Consider the following 27746-nt stretch of genomic DNA (forward strand, 5'->3'; position numbering starts at 1 on the left):
TGCAGCAGCAAGGCAGGCAGCATCACCCTTCAGACAAGGTTTAGGAGACAAGGTTTCCAGACACTGATTTAAGCCACATCATTAAACCTCTCTCCTAACTTCCAGCAAATTACTGTAACCTCCACCCCAGTTTACTCCTGTCACACAGAAAATCCGTAAGAAATCTCTCCCAGCATTGTTGCAGAAGAATTACTTTGCCATGTGTAATGCTGTCCTCTAGTGAAGAGTTGTGACACTGCACATCAGTGTCACAATGAACTCCCAGCTCTACAAATACCAGCCCATCCCACTGCTCCCGTGGCTGCTCTGCCCTCAGAGCGCTGGCAATCCGGAAAGGATTAACAATACCATTAAGACCACAAAGCCAATAGTTTCTTACCACCCTGGGGAGCAGAACTGCTGAGTGTGTGTACAGGGGCATATCTTGTGTCCCACTTCGAGCCGAAACCACAAGGCCAAGGACTCCTGACAGCTCTCAGCATGACTCTTCAGCTTGATCTGCAAAAGTCAGAGGGCAGTGGACTATGGCACAGAGAAGTGGCCACAGATACCACAAAACCATAAAAGCAGTGAGGTCTTATGCAAAAAACCCCAAACCCCAAGAAACTATCTGTCCAACCACCAAGACATGGTTAGGCCTATCATTAACTGCTCATTGGGCAGCGTGTTGTGTTTACAGCACTGACGGCTTTCAGCGTATTTCCAAGCAGCCCAGTGAGTGCCAGGTCACTGCTGCCCAGGGCTGCCTGAACCATGCCATTCCTGACTGCTGGGAAAAGAACAAGACTTTCCAAGACAGGTCATTAACAGGAAAGAAGAGCATGAGGAGCAGTGGCACACAAACATGTCCATCTCATGGTACACTTCAGTAGCAGAGTAAAAAGAGCAGGAAAGCAAATTGTACCACACCTGGAGATGGATTCAGCCAGTTCCTGCCTGTATTCACCTCCAGCACAAAACACTGCACAGGAACTCAGGATACTGGGGGAGGAAGTCCCGTTCTGCTCTTAAGCTCATCAACATTTACTTCCCACTGTACCAGCCAACTTACTCCAACTGTTTGCCTACTCAGGTCACAAAACTGAACAGGTGTCAGCCATGGTCTTCCCTGACCCTTACACAAACTTCACTTCTCCACATGCTAGGCCAAAGCTCTCATTTCTATAATAGCCAGCCTCAACCTACAGCATTCTCCTCTTCCCCTACAAAGGCCTTTGCACAGCTCAGAGAGATGTTCCAGGCATCTCATCCAGTATTCTGCTACTCTCAGAAGCAGGGTCTGCATGGAGAGAATCTATCTCAGGCCAGCAATCTTCCCTTAATTAAGTCTTTCCTATCCTGCAGCACTGGGAGACTATTCACTGACTGTGATTGTGGGAAATCAATAACACAGGTTCATTTAGCTACATCCTTCAGGGGCCCTTGGAGAGCAAACAAACATCCAACTGCAAGAGGTAGCAGCAGAATTCAAGCTTTCTAGTGGACCCTCAGACATGAGAAGTCAAAATTAAAGGAGCTTATAAAGAACAGGAACCTGCAGAGCAGTTTTTGGAGTGGTGGGAGGAAGGCTGTTTAGGGACTCTGCAGCTCTCCTTCCTTGACAAGAGTCCCTGAATGCATCACGTACCCCTGACTCTGTCTCCAGCAAGTGATCTCTTTTGTGATCTTTAGGAAGAATCCTAGAGAGGGATAATTTGCAAGCTGTGTCTAGTGTCAGACATAGTCACTGACTTTACAAGACCCCAGAGCTCCAGTTTTGCACCACAGGAGTCCACTCAGAGCACAGCTTGGTGTTTTAGCAAAAACCCCAAGGACAAAGCAAGCACCATTACTGCAGCTTCTTTAGGGGTGGTTGTTAGCAAGGAGTTCTGTTTAGGAAAGAAGGCACAGACCTGCTCACAGCTCCCTGGAGAGAAGCTCACAGTCAGTTATTTGTCCACAATAAAATGAAAAGCTTTCACCTGACTTTGGCAAAAGCCAAGACTTCACATTTAATGAACTTGTCTTACTCAAAGCCCTGAGAGCAGAGGGTTGGCAGGGAGAAGAGAGCCTTAAGAATACCAAATTTCATGAATAATGTAATGGAACTGTGTGTTTTAGGAAGGGCAAGTCTCCACTGCAGCATGAGTGAGTCACAAATAAATGCAACAAGGAGGTGAAGCTGTTGGGCTGAAGGCAGAACATCGCAAGCCCATGACACTCAGTACATTTGCTGGGAATGTTCCAACAATTCTCCCACATATCCAGCCTTATCCAGTTCCTAAATAGGGAAAGGTGAATACATGTTTTGACAATGAACAGATACATCAATCTTATTGCTAATGGTATTGGTTGATATGAGTGGATACATATAACATTTGGTTGGAAGGTTCATCGAGAGGTCAGCTTTGGCTCAGGGCCTGTTGTTCAGGCTTCAGTACTTCAACCTGATAAGCACCAAGCAAAAACTGTCAAGACCTCATTAGGCCCCAGAGGCATTCTTGGTACATGTCAACTCTCTGCCTCTTAACTGGAATTAAGCAAGAGCACAGGGGAAGGGGCTTGTGGAAGGTAGTAACTCATCATCATTTCACCTGCCGAACCAAAAAGGAGAAGAAGCTGGAGCAAATCCATCATTGAGGGAAAACACATTGAAAAATTACTAGAAAATCCATTTTGTAGGAATTGCTAAAAATTCCCTTGCCAAGAATTACAGTTATTTTGCAGCTACTCCACTTATTCCATAATATGTCTTCTTGGGGAAGCCTCTGCATAACAGCCAGTTCTCCAGTGGCTGTAGCCTCTTCCAGATCTACAAGTCCTAGTTTAAAAGGAGGTTTCTGCTGCAACCACTACACCTGACTGACCTCAGACTGAAGGGAGAAAATGATTGCAGAAGTTGCAACTACATCATTCACAAAAGTAATTTTCTTGCACCATGAAGAAAAAAAATCTAATTTATACCTCAAATCAGCATTTTAGTTATCTTTTGAACACGACAACAGAACAATTTTGTAGGGAACTAACACCTGTGGAGTAAGGTGAAGCCATACCTTAATAGAAGGTTTAGATTGTATCAATAACAGACTTGGGAAGAGCCCAGTTTGGACAAAACTAAGGCAGTCGTTCCCTCTAAAAAATTGCCGCTTGGCTCGGGCACCCTTGCAGCCTCACAGAGGTGCAGGCAGCACATACCTGCATCAGGGAGACAGCAAGAAGTAACTCTGTCGGGAAGCCAAGGTAGAGAGGAGACTCCTGACCTCCTCCAGCGCTCTAGGAGGCCGTGCCAGAAGCCTTCTTGCGGCTTGGCGGGCGCTGCCCATGTCCCTGAGGCACCGCTCACTGGCCATCCCTCACTCGGGGCGGGTAAAGGGTGAAGGGACGTAGGCGCTGGGGGAGGGGGCTCCTTTTAAAGGTGGCCCGGGCTCCTCCCCCTGCCCTCCCCTCTCCTCTCCTCCCTTGCCCTCCCTCCTCTCCTGTCGTTCCCACCCCTCAGGGCGGGGTTGCCCCCTACGCTCCGCCCCTCGCCCCCGGCGGGGCAGCGCGGGCAGAGGCACCGGTGGCAGCACGGGCGGTACCGGCATGTCCTGAGCGGCGGCAGCGGCCGATCCGGGCCGGAGCCAGCACGGAGGGCTCGGTGGAGCAGCGGGCCAAGGGCCGGGCCCCCATGAAGGAGAAGGAGGCGGGCGCGGAGCGGGGCAAGCCCGCCACTTACACCGGGGACAAGAAGGCGCGCATGGCGGCCAAGACCAACAAGAAGTGGGTGCGCCTGGCCACCGTGCTGGCCTACGTGCTCTCCGTCTCGCTGGCCGCCATCGTGCTCGCCGTCTACTATAGCCTCATCTGGCAGCCGGTGCGCGGCAGCGGCGGCTCCTCCAGCCCCGGCCCCGGCGCCGCCGCCACCCCCGCGCAGCTCCGCGCCGCGCCCGCCGGACCTACAGCGGGGCCTCCGCCCGCGCCGCCGCGCACCGGCCCCGGCCCCGGCGCCAGCGCCCCGCCGGCCGCGTCCCCCTCGCCCGCGGCCGGGAGCGGGCCGGGCGCCGGCAGCCCCTGAGCCGGGCGGGCCGCGGGAGGCCGCGCGCCGCCGGGGATGCGGCCGCGGGGCTCGGCCGAGGATGGAGACCGATGGCTCGCCCGTCCCTGCGGCACCGTGCAGCGCCCGTGGAGACTGACCGGAGACTGACCTGGAGACTGACTCGGCCCCGTTTGGACTCGGTGGAACTGCGGTATCTTCTTTTCCCCCCGATTTTTCCTCAAAAGGGAATTTTGTGGCTTCGTTTTCTTCCTCACCAGGGCTAGCTTCTCCCTTTGAACCCGCATTGAATTCCTGCGCTGTTTATGCCAGTCTGTTACCTATACAAGGATATCGGTGTCCAAAATTCCTCGCTATTTACAGGATCAGCTGGGAACAATACGAATTTAGAGGCTGTAATCCATTGTTGAAGTAAAAACAGTTTTGTTTAACGATGAGCATAAACTTATTTAAAATATGTGGAAGGTAAATTGACTTGTTTACTATATTAAAATATTTTCCCAATATGAAAGTCTCTGTAACAATGTTCTCTTCGGTGGTGGGAGGAGGAATGCTGAACTGGAAGGGGTCTCAGTTGCAAAAATTTGGCCACTGCAATGGACAGCTGAGGTATCTGATGTTGATTCATTTGTCACTGGTCTCCATAGGTGAGGCTGGAGAAACCTCTGTACGTGGCTAACTGTGGAAACGAAGCAGTGATGCTGGAAAGGTTTGAGCTGTGCTGGCAGAGCAGGTGGAGCTCTGGCAGTGGGTGCTGGTGGGCTCTGAGCTGCAGCGCGGTTGTACCCTCGTGCTGCTGCCTGCGAGGGATGGTAGCGCTTACAGATTGTCCCTGCACCTCTGGGGCATGCGGAACCAGGGTAGGTCTGGCCCAGGCAGCTCCTGGTGAGTCCTGGGAAGGCTGTCCTCCCAGCTCCATGGTTTCTTGCCCTGTGGTCCTCAGAAATCTTCTATTCATTGATGAGCAGTGTGAAAAAAATGGCCTTTAATGACTCTGGGATGTGGGATATAAACTAGGAAACCATAAGAGCCATGTTGTTCCAAGCTGCTGCTTTCCAGATGGATGGATTCAGCTGAATCTGTGAGGCTGCCAGGCTGTGCTGCATCCCTATGAAAGAATCGCAGCAGTTCAGATTCCTTCTGCTGAGGGATGCAAATGTGGTGTAACGTGGCGTACGTATTTCAGTTGTGTAGATCACAAAGGTACCATAAAATACAGCACTTGGCTGCTTGAAAAGAGCTGTTTCATATCAAAATCGGAGTTTGGGACTGTGGTGGTTTGTTAAGGCTGCATCATCAGCTGGGCATTGCCTTTATAGCAACTGTGAAAGGTAGAACCAGGAGCAGAGGGTTTGCAGGGAGAAATTAGGTGAAAGGAGAGTGGTTTGTGATCTCATTTTCACCCTCCTCTCCAGTTTTCTGGGGAGCATGCAGGGAATGCTTTGTGTTGTTGGAACAAAAAGCTGGTGGGAAGGACAAAATGATCCCGCTTAGTCCCTTTAGCCAAAATCATGCGATCACTGCCACCCTCCTGCGGGGCAGGTGGAAGAGCTGGAAGCACTGTGTCAGCAGATAGGTGCCCTGCAGCTGTCACCTCCCAAGCTGCTTCTCTGCTCTCCCTGTTCATCCACAGGGGGAAGGCTGAGTGTCCTGGAGCAGCACCGGCTCCATGCCCCATGGGTGTCTGTTCTGTGAGTGGGGCATTGTGTTTCTTTGGTGGTTCTGCCTGCAGCATGTTGATCCCTCTCTGTGGGGCTGCTCACGCCCACAGCGCTTCTGGGTCCTGGCAACAGCAATGCCATTTGCTGGCCTTGGGGTACACCTTTGACTGTGGGGGAAAGTTCCTGCAGCTTCCTAAGGGAGGAATGAATGACAGAGAAACCAAGCTCATTGTGGGTGCCATTTGAGTTTAGTTTTCTTCTCGGCTCAGGTGGTAATGCAGAACCAGTTGGGAAGTATCTCTGAGAAGGAGCTTGTGTTTAACTTGTATAACCTTGGCGATAAATAAAGCTGCGTGCAATGACATGGATGCTGGGATTTCTCTGCTGCTAGCCTGCAGCTTGGAGCTGGTGACTCTAGCAGCTCCGAACGGTGCATCCAATGTGTTCTGAGTGCCCAGGGCTTCCTAGCATCCTTCACTTTAACTACAGTTGCTCTCAGAAGACTAATAGAGCCTGGCTGCTGTGGTGCAGAGGGGAGAGGAAGTGAATGGAATTAAATGGGCTGTGTGGCCTTCTTCCAACCTGTCATGTAACTACTGAGGGACGCCTTGTACTCAGGAGCAGGAACAACGTAAAGTTCTTTACCTGGTTTGTGGTTTTGGTAACAAAGGATCTCTGGGACAAAGACAGTGCTCAGATCCGCTGGATCAAAGGGAACAGGCCCTTCACTGATGGCTGCCTCCCCTTCTGGTGCTAAAAATAGTTGATGAGCCAGTACGAGGATGGTTGTGGCTGTCTGCATTCCTGTAGGAAAGTGCAGGCTTGGTGAGTTCCCAGACTGTGTTTTTGCATCTTCTCCTCTGCTGACAAACAGATTTCAGTGAAATGCTGCTATTTCTGTACCTATTACAACTGGCTTTGGAGCATCCTGGGGCTTCACTCCAGTTGTACTGAGTGTGCGAGCGAGGGGAAGCTGCCTGGGGAAGATGCAGAAGGGTTGTGGGCTGCTGGCCTAATGGCCAGGGAGCTTTGGTGATTGCAGCAGCCTGGTTTTCCAAATCTTCTGGACCCATAGTCTTCAATTACAATCTTTTCCCCATCCTTTTCCTAGCCAGGAGTCATAGCCCTCTGGAGGCAGATGTGTTCCCGTTGGGATGCTGTTGCCAGCCTGTGATGAGCCCATTGCTGTGCTTCTTACTCTCATCATGATAGACTATCAAAGAAATCGGTGACTAAGTGTACTTTGCAAATACTCTAGTAACAAAAAGGGCTCATCTGGACTGGTTTCTAGGTGTAAGCTAACTTAAAATTCAGGGCACTAGGGATTTCTTGGGAAGTAGATTGGCTGCAACAGATACTTGGACTGGGGATTTTTGCATTATGTTGCTATCCTTGTACTGAGACAGTCATCTGCATCTCAGCAGAATTGCTTTAGTGCCCTAAAATGGTGCAGTCACCAGTCTGGGGTAAAGCTGAGGTTTAAAAGGCAGATGGTTGTGTCGTCTGTTGTGTTACTTCAGCTCCAGTTCACCCTTTCCCTTCATTTCTCCTCAAAAAAATAATAAAATTCAGGTTCACTTAGCGTGATTGTATCAGGCACGACAAGGCACAGGATTGTGTGTTGCTTCCTAGGTAGAAATGACTGTAACCTTGTGATTCAAGATGCTGATTCCTTGGAATTGCTGTATAGGGTTGCTGGATTCCCTTCACACAGCTGCTGTCCTGTGTGTCACCTACCAACAAAGCTGTGCCATGTTCCCATGTGTGCATGTTGGTGAGGAAGGAAGATGAATGATGGAAGTCAGCTGAATGAAGGAAATACTCGAATATAAATGAAATACCTTAAAGCTTTTTGCTTTTGTGGTAGACATCTAATATCTGCCCTCTGCCTGTGCATACTGGTCTTGTCCCAATGAGCCCAGTTTGTCCAAGGACAGCATTTAGTGTAACTCACATGCAGAGGGACCAGAAGGAAGGGAAACAGCAGGAAAAAGAGTTACTGGAGCATGTAATCTGCTCCAGCAGCTGGCTCACGTTTCCATCTCTAAAAGCTCTTTCTTCCCCATGCTCATTCTCTTGCGGGCTCATCTGATGCAATGCACATCATCTTAATCCCAGATTCCTGTGCAGTATTTCTGACAGGGAATCTTGGCTTAATCCCTGAGCATAGCTGAAAAGCAGTTGTGTGGTGTAGTGATGATAACAAAATCAGTGGCTGCTTCTGGGCATCAGGGATTTCCCCCAGAGAAGTCAAAGCTGATCTTGGTGGGATGCTCAGGGTGGGTGTTACCAACGGCTGGCTCTGAGTCCTGGAGCTGATGGAGCACACAGAGAGGGGAATGGTGTAAGAAACAGTCATAGCTGAGCTGGAGCATGAAGCTAAGGGGATGAAGCTTGGCTTGTGCTGCTGTTCCACAGGTGTTCAGAGGCAGTTTTGGGAAAGCTGGCCAGGTGCTGTGTCACTGCACTGGGATGGTGTGAGCAGGAATCAGCCACGGACTTCCCAGTGTTGCCTGCCAGTGCTGCGAAGCCTGGGAGCTGGTTGAGCTGTTGCTGTACAACCTTTCCAGGGAAGGCAGCAGGCAATGTCCTGAACTTCCCAGCAGTGCTGTATCCTTCTGTTGCTCTGGGCCTCCCATTGACTTGAAAAGCACTAATTACTGTATTATGCATTTAAAATACAAAATTGATAGCTAAGTGCCAGTGTCCTCTGCCACTTGCAACCAGTTTATCTGGAGGGAAAACCAGGGATTTTTTTTCTGTTATTTTTATATCTAGAGACTCTATATTGGGCTTTACTGGTTAGTGGCCTTGTGTATGCTCCTGCTGCAGGTATTGGACTTGTTGAGGTAGGAATGGAGAGCTGAACTGCTGTCAGGATTTTGTGCTTCCTTCAGTAATTGCTTTGGAAACAAGTATCTCTAACTTTATCCAAATGTATTTTTGTCCTTGGCTTGAAGTTTCTTAAATTACCTTCTTTATGCAAGAACTGACTCACTAGTCTGGGATCAATTCTGATAGTTTTAGCTACAGAGTTGCTGCGTTGAAACTGATATCTAAAATTTTAAGGAAAAGAACACTGTCTAATGGCCAGCTGATCCTTTGGTTTGAAGGAAAAAGCATTCTGCCTGGGAGTGCTGCTGCTTCCCTTGTGTCTGGAAAAGCTGGAACAACTTCCATCAAATCCCTGAGCTACCAGCCACTGCTGGGAAGGAGGAGTCCTGTGCAGGCAGGTGACTCTGAGCTCTGTGAGCTGCCCTTACATTTGCTTGCAAGAAAAGTGCAGTGGTGATGAAGTGGTGGCTCTGATGCCTCAATGAAAAAGTGATCCTCATCTTCCTGGCATTGCTGCAGGGAGCTTTTGTGGTGAGGAAGCTGAGCTAGCCCAGGAGTTCATGCTTCCCAAAGGAATTGGTGCTCTGAACTGGAGCTGTTGCTCTAAAAAGCAGAGATTACTGATTCAGTTTGGAAATCTCTACATGTGGAACTGAGAAATAGTAAGAAACAGGAGGTTTTTCCTCATTCCAACTTTTATTTCATATAAATAATCTCTCTACATCAGATTTGTCAACTTTTCAGTTTTTTCTCTCACCATAAAGAAGAAACAGCTAAGCCACAGTTGTCTGAAAAGTCACAACCCAGGCACCAAACAAAGTGCATTGAGCAAAGTGTTAATGAGCAGGAAAAAATACACTTAGAACAGGCACAAGCTGTTCAGTCCCATTCCCAGAGCCTGGATCAGACTCAGTCCTTCCTGGGCATCATTACCTGCAAAGTCACTTGGAAGAAAGGAAAAAAAGGAGGGAATGGAGGACCAGTGATGGTTTTCCTTTCAGAATGGAGTCTAGGGCAGTAAGGTTTTTTATCTCTTCAACACAGTGCTGGACCAGGGCAATGTAAAATTCCTGCCTGGCCATGTGTCCAACTGTTCCTGGGGCGCAACAGCTCTTGAGCTGAGACTGTGTGTTCCATGGACCATGAGGCAAGCTGGCTCCTGGGAAATGCTGGTAATGACTCAGTCTAACTGGGCCAAGAGTCAGGTCAGAGACCTGATGTACAAAATAATAATGAATTTAAAAACTAAACAATTGCAAGCAGGTTTTTGAGCCAGTCAGATAAGGAAAATTGGCCTTTAATAGTGATGGAGAAGCTCCAGGACCTGGACCAGTTTTACAATCTTCTATTTATCTGTTCTTTTATCTGTTGGATAAGTCCAAATAAACTCTGGGCTTTGGTGGGGTTGAGATGTTTCTACTGATAAAACACAAAAGCTGCATGCTCTGTTTCTTGATAATACCTGGTGTGATGCCAGTAGAGTCTCCTGAATTTGGCACATGGAGGAAATTCCCAGGCTTGTGCTTCATTATAGGTGTCACGGGTCTAAGTCACGTGGGAAAACAAATGTTTGTCTGTGCAAATATTAGTTTATTAAAGCAGCATAAAGTATTTCAGTCCACACGTGCCAACCTGATCTCCAGGACAGTCTGCCAGCCTGGTCAGCCAACATCCTGCAGGACATTCCAGGCAATCTCCACATATACCTGTCACAGGAATGCTTACTCTGGCATCAAATTTTAGAGTAGCCTTGAAGTGAGGGTGATGCCCACTCTGCCCTGTCATTCAGAAGTCAGAAATTATGTTGTGTTACTCCTTGTGCCTTCTCCTTAACTGGTAGCTGTATTCCAGCTGGGTCCTAACTTGTTGTAACTGGAAAGACAAGCAGCTGGAATTCCTGCATGTTTGTGCTTGTAAAGCTCCTCCAGATCCTCCATTTGAAAGGTATCTTTAAGGCCAGGTCAGAAGGTCTGCAGGGCAGCTTAGAGAGGATTCCTGCTCTCTTAATGAAACACAAGGGTATGGAAGGCACAACAACCAGGAAGGTGAAAATGTTTAATACAAAGTCTTGGACCTCTAGGTCCAGCATGGGTCCTGCTGCCAACTGTCTTGGGCAGTGTGGTGGGGGAGGAAGATTATTGTGCTGTCCCCCTCCTTGCTGTGCTGCAGGGATGCCCAGTTACATTTGGGAAGGGGGCACAGAGTTTGCTGAGTTATACACACACCTGTCACCCAAGCAGCCACCTTCCTTGGCACAAAGCACTGTCCTGATGTGCTCCTCAGCCTCTAAAAGGAGAGGACAGCTGGAAGCTCTTAAAGGAGGAGGTGCTGGGTTGATCTGTGCTTGTCAGAAGTGCTCCATCCATCCATCCATCCATCCATCCATCCATCCATCCATCCACCCATCCATCCATCCTGCTCATGCCCCGCAGCCCCTACCACTACCATACACCTCTGCCAACACTTCAACCACGTGCAAACCTCTAGTACACGAGCTCTGAACACAACTTCTTCACCCACCTACTGAACTACACCCTAATACCTCACCTCTCTGCTTTGCCAGTCACCTCTTCCTGCAGTTCCAGTTGCTGGCACAGACCCTGGCACATGCCTCCAGCCTTTGGGGAAAAAACAGCGTGTGTGCCCAGAAACCCAAGCCATAAGTTTAAAAAGAATTAATCATTAAATAAAATAAAGTGCATCCAGTAGACATTTCCTTGGCTTGCCACGCAGCTGCAATATATGCCAAACAAATAGATAAGTGATGGTGTTTTCTCTGTAGGGTGGGAGTGTGTGCACCCTTCCCTATCCTTTGAGACATGGATAGGGAAGAGGGATGCCAGAACTGTGCGGGGGGCGGGGGTGGTGATGAGGACCCCATGTGTTGTGAATGGTGCTGAAGGGCACTGCACAGGTGCTGAAAGCTGATTTCATAGAAGGTAAAAGAGTGAGGATAAGCTTGTGCTCCTCTTCTCCTCCACTGCCTCCAGCACGTTACCCTGTGAAACGAGAGCAGAGACAGCCGTGGGATTATCAGTCTCCAGGGAACTGCTGAGCTGTAAATTAAAATGTCTGCTGAGTTCCACCCTGCCCCTTCCTGCACGGCTGGGGCTGCTTGGGAGGCACCACTGGGGCATAACCCAGATACCTGCTGCCAAATCAGACAGGAGCAGTGGAGGCTCTGCAGCCCAGGGGATGAGCTGACTCTACCAGTCTGGATTAAACACTCTCAGTCCTCCTCTGGGATATATCAACTTTACTCTTTCCTTATATCTCAGGAACAACAATCCTGATGTGTTCTTGTGTGTGCTGGTTCAGCACCTGGAGCACCAAGAGAAGAGGCTGATTTCACGTAGGGCTTTGTGATCCTTCCTGGTGAACCTGGCCTGGGTGTGCAGCACTTGTGAACCCCAAGGGCAGAGGATGAATCAGCTTTTCCTAATGAAAAACTATCCTGTGAGTGGAGCCTGCTGTCCTAGAGCTGCTTCCAGACCCAGACATGCTGATTTTAATTGGGAAAGGCAGACTTTTTATTCTTTTCTAGTTGCCAGATGCTTGGGTGCTGCTCAGAATTGCTGAGCTGGCATTTTCCTGCATCCATGTTTAAATCTGTAGATCTGCCTTTTGCTGATGCAGATTTCAGCACTCAAAGCTCCCAAGAAAGGTCAGGGAGAGGGATATAAAAAAGAAGAGATTAAATCCTGCAAAGGCAGGAGAGGCCACAGGAAGCTTGGCTTGCATAAAAAAAAACTTCTCAAGGAAGCATCTAAAGACACAGCCACAAATATTTAATAAGGAACTGCACTGAAATCAGACCCGAGGTGCTGACACAACTGATGCTGAATACAGCTGAGATGAGATTGTTGCTGGAGACTTAATTCCTTCTCCTGTCTGTGTGCAGCAGTGAGGGCTGGCTGTGTCCGCTGCCAAGGGCTGCTCAGTGCTGTGGCAGCACACTGGGATTTAATGGGACTGGGAAGGGCCAGAAGCAGACTGTCAGTCACACTTGGTGATCCAGATATTGTAAAGTAATGTGGTTTATGAGTCTGGGCTGACTCCAGCACGAGTTCTCCCTATTGTGGATCTATTTGATCACTGATGCTTTCAGAAGGCTCTGACTGTGTTTCAGTGCTGGGAGACAATTCCCTTTCCTGCTTTGCAGTATTATCCTTTCAATACAGACACCTTCTTCCCATGCATGAGTGAGTCTTTACAGCCAAGACACTGTGGGCTTTAAAGTCATTACTTCTCTTGGTAATTAGCCAGAGTGATTAGCCTTTCTCACATTTCCCATTGTATCCTCTTTCCCATACAGAACTCCAGGGCTAGTGGGACATGGAGCAGCTGTGGGCTGGCTGTGAGCTGGGGCTCAGGGCAGCAATGCCCCCGTGTGCTGCCTGGGCTTTGCCAGCAGAGTGGGAATTCTGTGGTGGCAGAATTCCCTCTGTGTGTCAGTGTCACAGGAGAGAACTGTCGCAGATCACTGCCGTCTGTCTCACACCTCCCAGGCTGGCTGGCTGGGGGATGTCACTGGGATGGCCTTCACAGCCAAGCCAATAGCAGGTCCTTGTGGGACCTACTCGTCAGGTCTCATGTGATGGAGGGATGTGCAGAACTCCCTGAAGCTGCAGCTAAACATAGCTGATGAAGGTCTGGGATAGCAGGAACAACTGTGGGATATGAGAGCAGCTCCATTCCCGGTGTTTGGAATGAAAGCAGCTCGCCCATCAGAGCCCTGAGTTGTGTTTAGACATGTTAAGCTCCAGTAAGTGGCCCTCAGGATTCAGCCATGGTGAGCTTCCAAGTACTCTGACAGGTGCTTACCTTTTCCTAATTTTCCCATATTTATTCCTGGGCTTCTCCAATACATTGGTCCCTGCCCCAGCATTGTTTTCTGGCTTGGATGTTTCTTCCCCTTTGCTGGTATTCACTACCCACATATCTACAGAGATCACAATTCCACTGCTTTCTGCCTTCATTTTCCTAGACTAAACAACATTCTCTCAACAGCCCTGGAGCCTTCCCTGTGTGTCCTTAGTCTCTTACACCATTCTCACAGAATCCCTGTGTTTTCCAGCGTTAACACTGTCCTCCCCATGTTGTGCCATCACTCCAGAGATATGGAGACAGCTATGTCAAGTCCCACTCCCTGACTCTGCATAAAGACTAAGCTCTCCATTTAGGTGGTACTTAGGTGATACTCAGAGGTGCTCTGGGAATTTAAAATGCCCATGGCATTAGGATGGGCTCCAGAGGGTGGTGTGGGCTGCAGAAAGGACCAGGGAAGCCAGTGCTATTCGAGGCAAGCCCTTGACCCTGCCAATCCTAGGCCAACTCCCCAAACATACCAGCAGATGGTATCTTCCTGTCTCCTGAACCTCAAGGAAGCTCGTTGTTCTTCTGCAGCTCTGCAACTGTTTTGGGAAGTGCTGGTTTCTGCTTGTGCTGTTTCCTGCACCAACCTTGGGCACTGGTTTGCATCAGAGCCGACCTCTGCTGACCTGCTCTGTCCTGCAGCACTCAGGCCCTGCCTGCCCCACTCCTGCTTACGTCAGCCAGTGCTGCAAGGTCAGATCCCTGGAGCTGCTCTGGAAATCTACCCCCAGCTGCAGTTTCTCTAAAGATGTTAAGATTAATTTTCTCAAGAGAATTCAGGGAAAAGCTTCTGTGGTTTTTGTGTATCGTTTACTTCTCTGGGACTTGTTGGACATTCTCCAGGGATTCCAGTCCTGCACTTCGAGTAAATATTTATTCCTTGTTATTTGAAGCGAAGGATGAAAGCCCCACCACACTCTCTCCACAGCATCTCCCACTGATTTGAAGGTGCTGGAGATTTTTAGCGCCATAAATAGATGTTGGGAGGGGGAGCTGTGAAAACCCACGTGGTGGCTGCACAAGGCTGCAGTTGTGCAGCAAGGGATGTGAGATCTGCATTTAATGTGAGTGGGACACGGGTCCCACGAGCAGGGCAGGGGGCCAGCACATCATTATCACTGAGTACAGATGTTTCCAGCTGTTACATATACCTGCTGAGCTCTGACATGGACTCAGGGCCCTATTACCAAACCATGGGAATCTCCATTGCTGAGATGAAAATGGACTACTCTAATTTATTCTTTCCTCTTAGCTGGTGTCTAATTAAAGTTATCCTGAGTGAGCAAAGTAGTCATTAATTCCTTCATCCTCTAATTTGGTGGGAATTTTGGTAGACTGGGGAGGCGTGGCTGGACAGTAATCTCCCACTATGTCCATCCAGGTGTTTCATAACAGTCTCCTAAATGCTGTTGGAATTAATTTCCCTCACTTGAAGGAATTTTAGTTCAAATATAGAACCAGCTCCTGCTGGTTCTTGATGTTTTGTCTTTTTGAAATCACTATGACGCTTGCACTTCTCCCTGCCTTTTATATGGATTAGATTATAGGGAAAGTCTTTGTTAGCAGCTTAGCCACTTCATCCCTAAGCTCATTTGTACCTCTGGGAGGAATACTGAGCAACACAGGGGGGGACATATTGCTGAGTAGGTTCTGCAGAAAAGCTTCTGGAATATGGGAAAGGCACTTGGTGGGGGGATCTGCCTACCTGGCTCTGAACAGCTCATTGCCTCCAGTGCCTACTTATGGAACAGAGCTGTTGCCTCTGTGAAGGACAGAGGCAGGAGTATCCTGAGAGCCACTCCCATGCTAGGCAAGCTGGATTGTATTCTGGAAATGCTCATCTCTGATGCTCTGAAATGCTCTGTTCTGCTCTGTGGGACATTGCTGGAAAAAACACAACTTGCAAAGAGCCCCTACCCTCTCTCCCTTCCCCTTCCTCCTAATTTCTACCTTAACTTTGTGCTTATCATCCTTTGTTCCTTCTCCTGGCTTTGCATTTGCCTTGATGGAAGAAAAATTGTTTGTGTAAAATCTGGACCATTGCTCCATAACTGGCTCTGTTCTCCTTCCCTTCTGTTTAGTTTGTGGGCCTTTGCACCAGGAATCATCTCACCCTGTGTATTTATACACTGCCCTGCACATCAGTGTTACCATCTGTAATTCAAAGTGTAGCACTCATAGACCTTCTACTGGGAAGAGAAACCCACATACAATCAACCTTCTCCCAGGCTCTGCCCACAAGGGGGGCCCCTGTGGCTTTGCAAGTGTTTTGGGGAAGGACCACACTGACCTCGAGTTGTGATCACCCCAGAGACAGAAATAAACTCATCCCACTGAGGTTATTCCTCCCATCCTTTCTAAGGTCATAGTTTCCCAGGAATAGATCAGTATGTGCCCTAACTAATGTGTGTCATCAACCAACTTCAGCAGCCCAGTTTTCTGTCTAAATTTTTCTGTCTGAGTTTGCATTCCTTCCCCACCCACTCCAGGACAGGCCCTTGGGATCCACAGATTTAATTACCTTAGAGATCCATAGCACTGATAATGAACATTTCTGAGCAGTTATCTAGTATGATGCCATTGTACCACAGAAAATGGAGTTGTGCCCCTGTACCATGGCTGAGAGCATTAATGAGATGACTCACCTTATGTCTCAGGCAAGCCGGTGTAATCTGCTAGTTGTGAGTGTCCCCGCTGTCCTTGTCCTTGCAGTCCTCAGGCTGGTCCCCTTCCCCAGACTGGGATTTTGCCATGTCCTGCTCAGGCACAACAGCCTTGTCAGAGCTGGCTTTCCCTGGGGGCAAAGGCTCATGGTGTTCAGTGCCTTCAGCATCTTCACTTCCTTGTAGTGCAAGTGCCTGTCCCTCAGGAGCAGTGGTTTGGATCACTTCTTCCTCTCCTTTGCTCACCAGCTGTCCTTGGTCTGCATCCAGTCTGTCTCCTGCTGCTGTGTCGAGCTTTTCTCCATGGCTGCTGGAAGAGTTCTCAGAGGACTCCTGTTCTGAAGCTGGCAGTTTCTCCAACCCAGCTCCATCTACATTCACTCCCACAGACTGTGACAAGATCTCCTCGCTGCCAGGCCTGGTGCCTTGCACAGTGCTCTGAAGGCTGCTCTGTAAAGCAGTGCTGTCAGTGCTCTCCTTCTCCTGGGAGATGTCAGCAGTGCCAGGCTTCCCATTGGCATCTTCCCCAACACTTTCCTTGCTTGGCTTGGGACCTGGCTCTGAGTCCCCAGCGCTGGCCACAGATACCTCTGTGCTGCAGCCCCTCACTCCCCTCCGCTCCTCTTTCTGGCCATTCTGGGCAGGCTGGACCTTCCCACTTCGAAGCCGCTGTGAGGAGGAGGCCCTGTGATCCTGGAGGCTTGGCTGTTTCCCCTTTTCCTCCAGCTCAGCTGTGCAGTTCTCTTCCACCCCCTCGTCACCTCTGCTCTTCCGCCTGTCCATACCAAGGCTCCTCTGAGAAACCAAGGACACATTAAGTTCAGCTTATTAAAATACCAGCATATTGTATTTCTTGTCTGTGATGGTTCTGAAAACCTGAGGAAAAAGGATGTAAAAGGATGTAGGGGGAGAAGTGTTCAGGGACCAGAATAGGTGAGGTGGTTGTGCTGGCAGAGGGTCAGTGTGTAAGCAGTGAAGCTGCTGTCACACCAGGCCATGTAAGGAGTGTTAGTGGCAAGTACAGTTACCCAAAAACAGAGGTCTCTCAGCTCTGGAATGGATTAGAGATTCCAATTTTCCTAATAGAGCATGTGTTTAGAAAACTCAGCTGCCAGCCTGCAGCTCAGGAACTCACCTGGCCATCAAGGTCATCCTTCACAAGAGACATGTCCTCGCCTTCTTTTGCATCCCATCTGTCAAGAAAAAGTAATCAGAATTTAGGCCTTGAAGTTCTTACAAAGCCAGTGTGTCTTGCCTGACACCCAGATAGGGATTCCTTCCAGGGCCATGTATTCCTTGTCTGAGCCCCTTGTCCAGGCCTATCCTGAGACACTCATTTCAGACCACTGAATCTTAATTAACTGGTTGTTGTAATTTTAATTGTAATGAACATATGAACTCTATTTGCCAGAACAGACAGTTAAGTCAGACTAAGAAGATAGAGTTTGCTTATGCTGATGCCTGCCACAGTCTGGTCCTGCTTGCCTGACAGTGCCCAAGTATCCCAGGTCTCCACAACAGCAGACACAGAGGCAGATACTGAAAGTTAAAATTACTTTGAAGTAGCTTGGAAGTCAGAGAGACTATTTACAAGGGCCTGCAGTGACAGCACAAGGGCCAATGGCTTCCCACTGACAGAGGGAAGTGTTAGGTGGGATATGCTTCCATGTGAGTGTGGTGAGGCCCTGGCACAGGTTGCCTCTTCATAACTAGGCAGGGAGTGAGACATGGACATGCACACCATGGCAGTGCTGCCAGCTCCTCACCTTCTGGCTCTGCCTGTCAGTCTGTCCTTCCCCTTGGCTCGGCTGCTCACAGCAGGCACTGCTTTTGGACCAGGGTTGCTCACGTTCACTCCATGATGTCCTCCACCTAGAAAACAGGTTGGAAATGCCATGCAAAAGCAGGCAAAAGCAGCTGATGGACCACTGAACAGGCCAACACCCTTGTATCCTTGGAAAGGACCTCTGAGGTGGGAAGCCTTTGAAGCTGTGTGCATACTGTACGTATATTTTCTAAAGTAATAAAGACAAATCAAGAATTTAGGGTTTAGGGATTTAGGAATTTCTTGTGTGTTTTTTTTAATCCCAAAATCCAATTCTAACTTTAAATCTTATTCCTTGAATACAGTCTTACTTGTGCTGGTCTTGGAAGACTTCTCCCCTGCACACAGCTATGAAAGCAGCCATGTGGTATGTTCTAAAAGGCTCTCCAAATCTGCAAGTGTTTGGAAAGAACACTCTCCCTGAGGGATATCAGAAGTGCTGGCATTTAGTGGGGTGACATAACACAATCCTGTGGTTTACTCACCTCTCCCGTCCACAGGAAAAGACCTGTGCTGGAATTTCCTTGCATTCCTTCCCCCTGCAAGGATACAACAAAGGATGCACCAAAGTGAGTGAGGGTCTGTAATGGACAGGCAGCAAAAAGCCTCATGTTCAAATAGGGTGTCATGAGGGAAAGCTTTGTTTTGCCAGTCCATCTCCTGAGAATCAGGAGTCAGGATGGACTTATACTTGTAAAGAAGCCAGCATGTGCCATAGGGATCAGAGATGATGTGCTCTGGAATAGGACTGCCTCTTAAACGAGTGTGTGGGAAAGGAGGCAGGGCTGTGCCTCCACACTGTGTTGTACCAGCTTACAGAAGCCACTGCTCTCCCTGGGAAAGTCCAAAGCTCTAGCACCCAGCTGCTCAAATCCCATCCCCCGAGCCCTCTGCCCAGCAGGGAGGGCTGAGCCCCCAGCTCAGAGGCGTTTGCCCAGGAAAGCAGAGCTTCATAGCTGACAGCCACGACAGCTGCTGTGGCACTGGGATGCGCACGATCAGTGTTCACTAGTGTCAGGACAGAGTCTAGGTGTCCCTTGCCAACCTTTCTTACTGCTGGGATTATCCAAGGCTGGCTCCCCATCCTTAACAAAGTCCTCTTCAAACCTGCAGGTTAAAAACAGGCATTGTCAGACCTGACCATCCTCCTCCAGTGTGCAAAGCGTGGGCAGGAGCCCTTGGCACGATGCAAGCTCCGGCCTTTGGCCCTTCTGCACCTGCCCACAGGCAAACCTGTGCAGGTTTCTCAGCAGCAGCTGAAGCTGCATGTGCTAATTGAGGCTGTGAGGTAGTTCTACCCCAAAGAAGAACCTCTAAAACCTTTACATCAGTACCCATATGTATATATTAAATTTTATGAACCTCCTATAGATGTAGGATAGCTGTACAACAGTCAAATGCAGCTTCCCAAGCTTCCAAACACAATTTGAAGTAGCTTCGGGACTTGTCATCTCAAATCAGACTGTTTGGTTAGCTTCTAGTCCTGCTTGTCTTATATTATGGCTTTTCTCTTAAAAATTGATTTTTGGAAAAACAGTAGGGCTTAGGGCTGTCTTGATATCAACACTCAGCACCCACTTAAGTCAATTCACCCCTAATTTTTGGGGTATCAACGACTGAAAATTGATGTGTTTGGTTCCATTCCTCAGCCAAAGGATTGTCCCACCTACCTGTCCTGTGCAAACTGTTCTATCACCAAACCTTTGTACCAGTCCCTAATTCAGCACCCTACCAGAAGCTTATCCTGCTAGGGGTGTCAAGTCATCCTCCAAAGCTCTCTAGCTGGTGTGACCCAGCTGAACCAGCACAACCAGAGGGACAGTGATTGAGGCAAGGATGTGTCCAGACCCATTCTCAGCTGTCCCACACTGCTGTTCTCAGCTTTGTCCCTGTATGGCACAGGTGGCCTTTTGAAGTGACCCCCTTGCCCTGCAGTGCCTGAACAGGCTCAGTTTATGGAGTGGGGAGGATTTAGGCATGTTGGGCTCTCCTGTGCTTGAAAAGGACAAAGAAGTGGGGGCAGTTAGAGAACCTGTGGACTAGCAATGCAAGTTTGTCCATCCACGTTTCTGGAAGAGCACTTGTACCCTCCTGCCATTGGATATGTTTATGTGGAAATGGTGAGGATCCTCCAGATACAGACTGAGCCTTGGTTCATGTTTCCCTCCCTCCTATAGTCCACATCCTGATTGGACCAAAGGCAGGCAATCTTTGTCAGCACATGGTATCCCCCCTCAAGAGAGCTCATATCAGGAAGCAAACATGAGAATCACTCTGATATCAGATCCCACTTATGGGCATGGTCTGGGGAGGAAGAGGCAGCAGTATGGATTTGGTCAGGCACATGACAGCATGGGACTGATATGTATCTGCACAAGATTCCACCACTAGCTTTAGGCCTGCTGCAGGCAAAGCACTCTGGGACAGGGAAGGACCTACATGTGCTCTGACTTCTCCACATCCCAAGCCCGTCGCCACTCGCCCTTGGCATTCTTGTGACGTGCCAGGCGCTCCAGGTCAATCTGGTCTCGCTCCCTCTTCCAGCGGATGTACTCTGAGCGCTCCCGGCCAGTCATGGGGAAACTCAGGTCTCCAGGGCTCTTCTGGACTGGCTTCCCACCATCCTAGTGGAGGGAAAAGAGCTTCTCATTAATAAAATCTCTGAAACAGCTGCATTCAGGGTATTTTGTATTGTCACCACCACAAATGCTCAGGAATATTTGAAAATAACTTGGGACAAGGTTAGCTCCTTTCTCTGAAGTGATGTGTGTACACCAGGACTCTGCTTTCCCCAAAGCCTAAATACACTGGGGCTTTTTGGCTCTACAGAAGGGAAAGTTGAGGCAGGGACCTTTGCTAAGGTTTACTTATGGCATAGAGTCAGTTCCTGGAGTGCTTGCAACATCTCTCAACAGGTTTGAATGATAAGTCCCCCAACCTGAAGGTTTTGGGATACATAAATCAAAGTTATGCTTATGAAATCCTTCAGAGTGAGAAGGCAGGGAAGGAAGCCAGCCTTGTGTGACCACCAGGCATCCACGGGAGCCCACAGTCACAGAGCTGCGGCCAACCCTGTGCTCAAGAGCAACATTCCCAGAGCAAAGGGGCTCTTTACCTTCATTGCTGTCAGGCTCTTGGTTTATCACTCCTCATGACAGACTGGTTAAGGGCTGACACTGCTCAAAAATTTAAAGCTTAATGGAAAGACAATTCAGAGTTGATGGAGCATGTTGGGGGGAAGTAGCCCAGCTGTCAGGTTAATGGATGAGGTGGAAGCAGGAGCCGACAGGCTGTGGTGTGTTGTCAAGCAACAGTGTGTAGGGAATAGCCTAGTGCAGAGCTGAGTCCTGGGGTGCTAATTACCAGCAGATAATTCATCACCTCATACATGTGTCCTTCCGTGCCAGCCACCCTCACACCTTCCCCAAAGAGGAATTAACTCCTCAGCCTTGCACTGCGGGTAAGAAAAGCAGCAGGAAGAAGGGACTGAAAGCCCTGTTACCAAGGTGACTCACCTGCGTGGGCCGGAGCCGGGGTGGCACCAATTGCTCCTCCATTCCTCAGCTGGCAGGAGCTGGGGACCTGACACCGTGTCCCCGAGGAGGGAGAGATGAGGGGGTCCTGCCAGGATGTGGGTCCTGCCAGGATGGATCCTGATGCATCCATAAAGCCAAAAGCAAGGGAAGGACTGAGGCTGATGCCTGTGCTCTCTTATGGGGAGAGGCAGAAATGGCTGGGGGCCTACGGAGCAGGAGGAGTCGGTCCCTCACCTCAATTACAGTACAGCTGTGGTTAGCTGGACCACAGGCTATCGTGCTCCCCCTTCCTGCTCTGGGGGGCTCAGCTGGAATTAGTGTCTAAGAGCCCATCTGTGTCCTCCTAATGAATCACGCTGAGGTGGGGTTATTCTATTTGTGCTCCATTAATTAAAGCATCTGCAGGCTCGAGGGAGCCAGCATGTCTCCAGGCTTTGCATTAAACAGTCAGTGGGAAGGCCTGTGCTTTAATTTACCTCCATCCTACTCAGCTCCTGCTGAAGTGTGGAGCTGTAGCTAATACAGCCTCAGCTTTTCAATCCACAAGGAAATGGTTTTGGGAGAGGAACCAGCCAAAGCTGTGCTGCCACAGGAGTGAGCATGTTACCCTTCCTAACATACCGATGGCTGTGTGAAGGGCATGAGCAGCCTTGACAAGCTGTCAGGAGGCAGGTCCTTGTCACCTTTCCAGTGCTGCTTGCTCCAGCCTTGACAAGTGTCAAGGAGGCAGGTCCTTGTCACCTTTCCAGTGCTGCTTGCTCCAGGTGTGTCAGCTGCTCAGCAAAGCTTTGTATGATGAGAGTGATGAACAGTGGGAGCCATGTCAGAGCACAGTGCTGCTTCACAGAATTACAGGATGGTTTGGGTCTCAAGAGACTTCAAAGGTCATCTTTCCTTTAGGACTATGGTGGGAAGGCACATTCTACTGGTTTCCTCTTCCAAGACAAGGGTTCCCACAAAGGGACGTGGGCCCCACTCACCTTCCGGCTGTGCTCAGTTTCTGGGCCTCTGTCACTGTCTGATCTCCTCTTCTCTGCTGTTCTCCGTTCTTCTCCCTGCAAGAGAACAGACACAGGAATTATTTCAAGGATTAAGCAAGGATTCCTCGCAGGGGAATCAGGACCTGAACGTGTGCCGACCAGGACATGTAAGAACTTCTCAGAAAATATCAGCAAAAGAGGAAGGATTGTTTCTGGGGCCCCAAATCAAACTGATGTAGAAAAAAAAAAGAAGAAAGCAAGGGGTGCATGAGAAAAGCATTTCCACAGGTCCCTCCTTCTCCCAGGCTGGAAGCAGAGTGGTGTCCTGCATGGTCCTGTTTCTTTCCAAGGCAGACCAAATTTCAAGTATCTTTACAGATTTGGGCCATTTTAGGATTCCACTGTACCAGATCTGGAAGCCTATCTAAGGTGCAGCTACAACCCAGCATGGTCAAACTAGGAGTGATTTTAGTCCCTGGCAAACATGGCATCCTTCTACCACGGTCCACCCCTGCTCCCATGGGGTTTACCCATGCTGCCACCAGATTGGCAAGCTCTGCTCTGGAGTTGAATATCTGGTGTTGATATTCCCCAGCCTGGCAGGAGGTGACAATCAGCTTCTGTTTCTTATTGAGCTGAACATGGTCCAAGCCAGGGGTTCTCTGTCCCCACACGGGATGAATAATCAAGACAGGGCCATGCCAGAGGCCAGGGAGAGACTGCAGTGGGTCTTAACAAAACAGTCTGCAGAGCATAAAGATCTTTTAGGAAAGGCTTCCTGCCTGGTTGGACAGTTACAGGGCTAGGGCTGTGGGGGGCTGAGCTTGTCCTGCTGCCATTTTGCAGTGCCAAGCAGAACTGAAACACAAAGAGGAACGTGGCAGCACAAACTGCCAGCTCAGCCCTTCCAGAAAGCGGCAGCGTGGTGAGGTCCAGCCCAGGCTGGAAACAGGACTTTTATTCTGTGAATTCACCAGACACAGCTTTAGTTTCACTGGGAAACTTGGGATATCAGTCTTGATACCTGCAGCTCTGCCCAATCTACTAAGGCAGCTCATGCTGCTGCAGCTTGTTCTCATGTATCTCATAGAATCATGCAGGGAATGAGGTGGGGACACATTTTTGGGGAATTGCCCACACATGCTAAGTCTGAGGCAGGTGGGAAGTGTGGCCATACAGTTCATGGACTGTCGTTGCACTTGGTGTATGACAGCTTCACTGGTCTGACTCGTAGCTCCAGCACAGATGGAGGTTTGTTCAAACAGATCCTTGGAAATAACAAGGAAAATTTTAGCTATATTGTCCTGGGATTTCTCAGCAAAGATTTGGGAAAATTGCAGAGGGGTCTGTGCTCAGAGAAGCTGCCCCTCATCATACCCTGCCTGTTGCAAAAGGGTGTATGGTGACAGATGACACTGGGGATTTATTTCAAAATGTTGCTGTGAAAACTTATATAACCAAAAATGCTCCCTCTGGACTCAAAGTCACCTGCTCTGACAGCCCTGTTTGAAGAACCCTGTAGTGAGAGATTGAATGAGTCTCTGCATTCCCAAACTGAGCATTTAGTGAGAGATTAACCAGCAGAAATCTGGAAACTTTGCTCTCCCAGAGCCCTGCATCCCAGTGGCTGTCCCATTTAGAATGCTATCTCATCAGTGCCCACCACAAACCTGGGTCACAGAGACACTGCACAACTCTTCATCCTTTTACACCCTCACTGCAAGCCAGCTGCCTTTTGCCTTAGTCTGCTTCTATTTTTGCTTCTCAGAGGGCACTGTGGAAAATGGGGAAGACCACAAAAATGTAGCTCTTTTGTACCAGGACAGCAGGTCTGAGCTGTGCAGAGAACAGTCAGCTTGGCTCTTGCACTGGTTCAGGAGCAGAATTCCTGTTGTCCTGTTGCCCCAGAGCTGCTGCTCCTGTTACCACACACTCAGGCCAGGCCAAGAGGGAGTAAAACATGTTTTTCTTTTCCTTCTTTCTCTCTGCCCCCAAAATTAAGAAAAATAACATGGACGTTATCATTCCTAGTGTAACTGTTCCTGTGGAGCAGGAGAAGGACACAAAAGCCTGAAGCAGTCAAGGAAGATTATGCTTGTTTATCCTGAGGTTTCTGCCAAGATTTCTCTGTTTCTCAGTCCGGAATGGCCCAGGGTGGGGCCCAAGGTGGGGCAGAGCCTGCTCCAAACCAGCCCTGGGATTCGAAATGCCTTTTGCCACTGGGTCTTTCTGACTCCCTGGCATGCATATTTCCAGCTAATGTCACTGTGCAGTGGTGACAGTACTGATGCCATTATCCAGCCAAGCACTGGTTTGTACTAACAGTTCTCCAGAAGCTTTGACAGGCTTCCACATATCTGGGCTAAATCAATGCCTTCTTTTTTAAAAAATAAGGACTATCAGATGAATTAAACAAACCTTTTGGTACCCACTTCTCCAGGCACGTGTCAGCACCACAACTGGTATTTCTTCTTGAAGAAATGAGGAGATTTTTGTAGGAGCTCAAAGCTGTTTTTCTAATGCTCAGATTCCCCACTGGGCAGGATTTTTGAAACTAGTACATGAGAGGATTTTTTTTTATAACTCTTTTGAAAAATCTGCCTCCTTAATTGTGCTGCCTGAAGGGAGCTAAAGACTTTTCAGCCACCCTCTCTGCCTATTTTCCCCTCCCATCTGCAATGTAAAAGCAAGTGTTTCTCCTGCCACAGGTTTGGTTCCTCTCCTCTGCAAGCAGCAAGTCCGACTCCTCTGTATTAGTTCCTGAAAGCAGCTTTTGTGTCTCTTGATTACAGTCATTTCTGATACACCATCCTGGGAAACTCTGTTAATAAAAGGACAATTTAAAAGCCCTGAAGCTCTATCAACTGCCCATTTAAAAGATGATTTGTAACCTGTTAATTAACCATTGTGCGCCACTGGTCCTGGGCTGCTGGCTCGTAGCTCTAATGTACTAATGAGCCTGAAACACTGCCAAAGCATGGAGTGGCTTTTTAGGGCTAAAAATGAATGATTGTTTCCAGCCCTACATGTAGGAGAGCCCTGAGGCAGGTTTAGGGGCAGCCAGGCAGAGATGGGTGCCAGATGTGGCACTTCCAAGCCAGCAGCAGCACTGGAGGTCGTGAAGCTACAGCAGCAGAGTGATGGACTCTGCAAGGAGACAGGATAATTTGGTCCCTTCAGCCCTGTGGGCTAACAGAGAGTGAAAGAGTCTTTCTACTTTCTTTCTACTTATGGCACTGGGGCTGTCTCAAAAGGAGATAATGAAAGCATCTTTTTTTCCCTTGCATTTCCTCTTTGGCAGCTCCTGTCTCAGCTGTGCTGCAGTCTGAGACTGACAGCATGGGGTTAGCCAGAAGCACACGGGCAGCAAGAATGGGAGCAGTTTTCGTCTTTGGGGTTTGTTTTTTTTTTGGTGTATTTTTTTGGGGGGGAGGTTGGGTTTTTTTTTTTTTTTTGTTTTTTTTTTGGTTTTTTTTTTTTTGGTTGGTTTTTTTTTTTTTTTTTTTTTTTTTTGGTTGGTTGATGTTTTGTTTTGTTTTGTTTTGTTCTGTTCTGTTTTGTTAGTTTGGGCTTTTTTTTCTTTATTGAATTTAATCACTAATAAAAATAGAGAAAATGTATGGAAATGAGGACAGCCATCAAATACTTTAATTGGATAAATTTGACACATGCACTGGGGAGGAAGCAAATTTGACAGTGGCCAGGCTATTGGAGGGGGAGTGATGGATATGATTCTTTCTCCTAGGCCTTTGTGGGAACCCCAAAAGAGCAGGGAACCAGCTGGGACACGAGGTAAAAAGGCTGAACCATGCTAGGGTTAATGAGAGACTGAAAGTTAATCCTTGAATCGGGGGTCCCAGCCCAGGTCCTAACACACAGCTACCCAGCTGACACCACTGACACCCCACCAGGCTCTCCAGCAGCTGATCAATTTGGGGATGAAAATGAAGTTTATCTTTTAACAACTGATTAAAGGATAGAAAAGAAAAAGTGCCAAGAAAATGGTGGTTTCCATGGCAGGATTAGCAGGAGTGTGCCACTGGAACATGTGCTGTTCAACATGCACATAAATGGTCTGGAAAAGGAGCTGAAGAGAGGGATGACAGTTTGCTGATGATGCTAAATTATCCAGGGCAAAGAATGTAATTTGACTGGAAAGAGCTGTGAAAGATCTCTTGACATTGACTGCCTGCATCATAAAATTACAGCTGAAATTCAATATCAGTAATACAAAATAACTCACACAGAGAAAAATGTCCCTTCTTGTATACACACACAGAGTAATGAGTCTTGAGCTATGATTAACAGTCAGGAATGAAATTTTGGTGTTACTGTGACTAGTTCTCTGAAAATGTTAGCTCAATTATTTAGGAAAAAAAAAAAAAAAAGCAAAGAAAATGCAAACTTGTTGGGAGAAGAAAAAAGAACAAGCCAGAACATTGTTATGTCACTGAGTACATTCTGGAGAGCCCGCAGCTGGAATACCATGTGCAGTTCTGGTCTACTTGTACTGAAAGAATATGGTAAAAATAACAAAAGCACAAGTGGGGACAATGAGAATGATCAGAAATAAAGAACAGTCCTCAGCAGACAAGTCTAAATAGGGGCAATCTCTTAAGTTATGTGAGATAGCTGAAGGGAGATGTGAAACAGGTCAATAAAATCATTTGTGCTTTGGGAAGTGACCTGGGAATGATCTATTCACTACTTCCCCTGATGCAGGAACAGCAAATGGAGCTGTCAGGGAACAAGACTGAACAAGTCTGGGATTCTAAGCTTAGATGATTCTATGGCTTTAGCCAGTGCAGCCTTAGGCCCGCCCTCATATGCTCTGAATCCAGATGCTTTGAGGCCAGTATGAGCAAGGCATTGCCAAAACCACATACATGGATGCTCAGCCTCAAATTTCATATTCTATAATGAAACCAGATAAGAGATGACCTTGCAGGGCAGCCCATACACTTAAGAGAGCACAGGATCTAAAGCCAACATCCAGGCACTACAGCCCCAACCTTGATGACCTCAGAGACAAGTGTTTAAACAGGCCCAGCAGAGAGCAGAAGATGACACTTGCCTGGCACGTTACAGAAATACATTTGACAAGCTTAATGGCAGAAACAGCACAGTCAGGTCAATCCCATTATATCCAGGAATGTTGGTGATGCCTAGACTGAAGCAGCAATGTCTGTCATAGGGACTTCTGGGGCTACCAGTGGCTCAATCAGGCATAATACTATTTGAGGTTTATGGCATTCAAAATGCTGCTTGGCAGCCACAAGAAAGGAGCACCTGGAGCTCCTGGAGCCTAGGTAAGCCCTGGGGAGAAGCTGAAGATGAGAGTGGGTAGTAGCAGGAAATG

At 48.5% G+C, this 27746-nt stretch overlaps 2 protein-coding genes across 11 annotated transcripts in view; one reads left to right on the forward strand and one right to left on the reverse strand.

Moving 5' to 3' along the window:
• Positions 1-410: 410 nt before the first annotated feature.
• Positions 411-27746, reverse strand: part of CCDC9B (coiled-coil domain containing 9B) — a 67188-nt gene continuing 39852 nt past the window's right edge. For 8 of the 10 annotated variants that reach the window (XM_053944431.1, XM_053944433.1, XM_053944437.1 and 5 more), the window contains 8 exons: positions 22388-22462; positions 20311-20495; positions 18917-18978; positions 18357-18410; positions 17813-17918; positions 17182-17239; positions 16029-16841; positions 9184-11507 (listed from right to left, as the gene is read on the reverse strand). In XM_053944431.1, the coding sequence (XP_053800406.1) occupies positions 16059-16841; positions 17182-17239; positions 17813-17918; positions 18357-18410; positions 18917-18978; positions 20311-20495; positions 22388-22462 (1323 nt within the window). In that variant the 3' untranslated portion in view covers positions 9184-11507; positions 16029-16058. Of the gene's footprint in view, positions 499-9183; positions 11508-16028; positions 16842-17181; positions 17240-17812; positions 17919-18356; positions 18411-18916; positions 18979-20310; positions 20496-22387; positions 22463-27746 lie in introns of those variants that run through there. The other 2 variants (XM_053944430.1, XM_053944436.1) reach the window with 2 other exon arrangements.
• Positions 3391-4523, forward strand: INAFM2 (InaF motif containing 2). Its single transcript, XM_053944439.1, has one exon. It carries the CDS (start codon positions 3647-3649, stop codon positions 4031-4033), a length of 387 nt encoding a protein of 128 aa, XP_053800414.1. The 5' UTR covers positions 3391-3646; the 3' UTR covers positions 4034-4523.

The sequence above is a fragment of the Vidua chalybeata genome, chromosome 6 (genome assembly GCF_026979565.1).
Source record: "Vidua chalybeata isolate OUT-0048 chromosome 6, bVidCha1 merged haplotype, whole genome shotgun sequence".
Taxonomy (NCBI): Eukaryota; Metazoa; Chordata; class Aves; order Passeriformes; family Viduidae; genus Vidua; species Vidua chalybeata.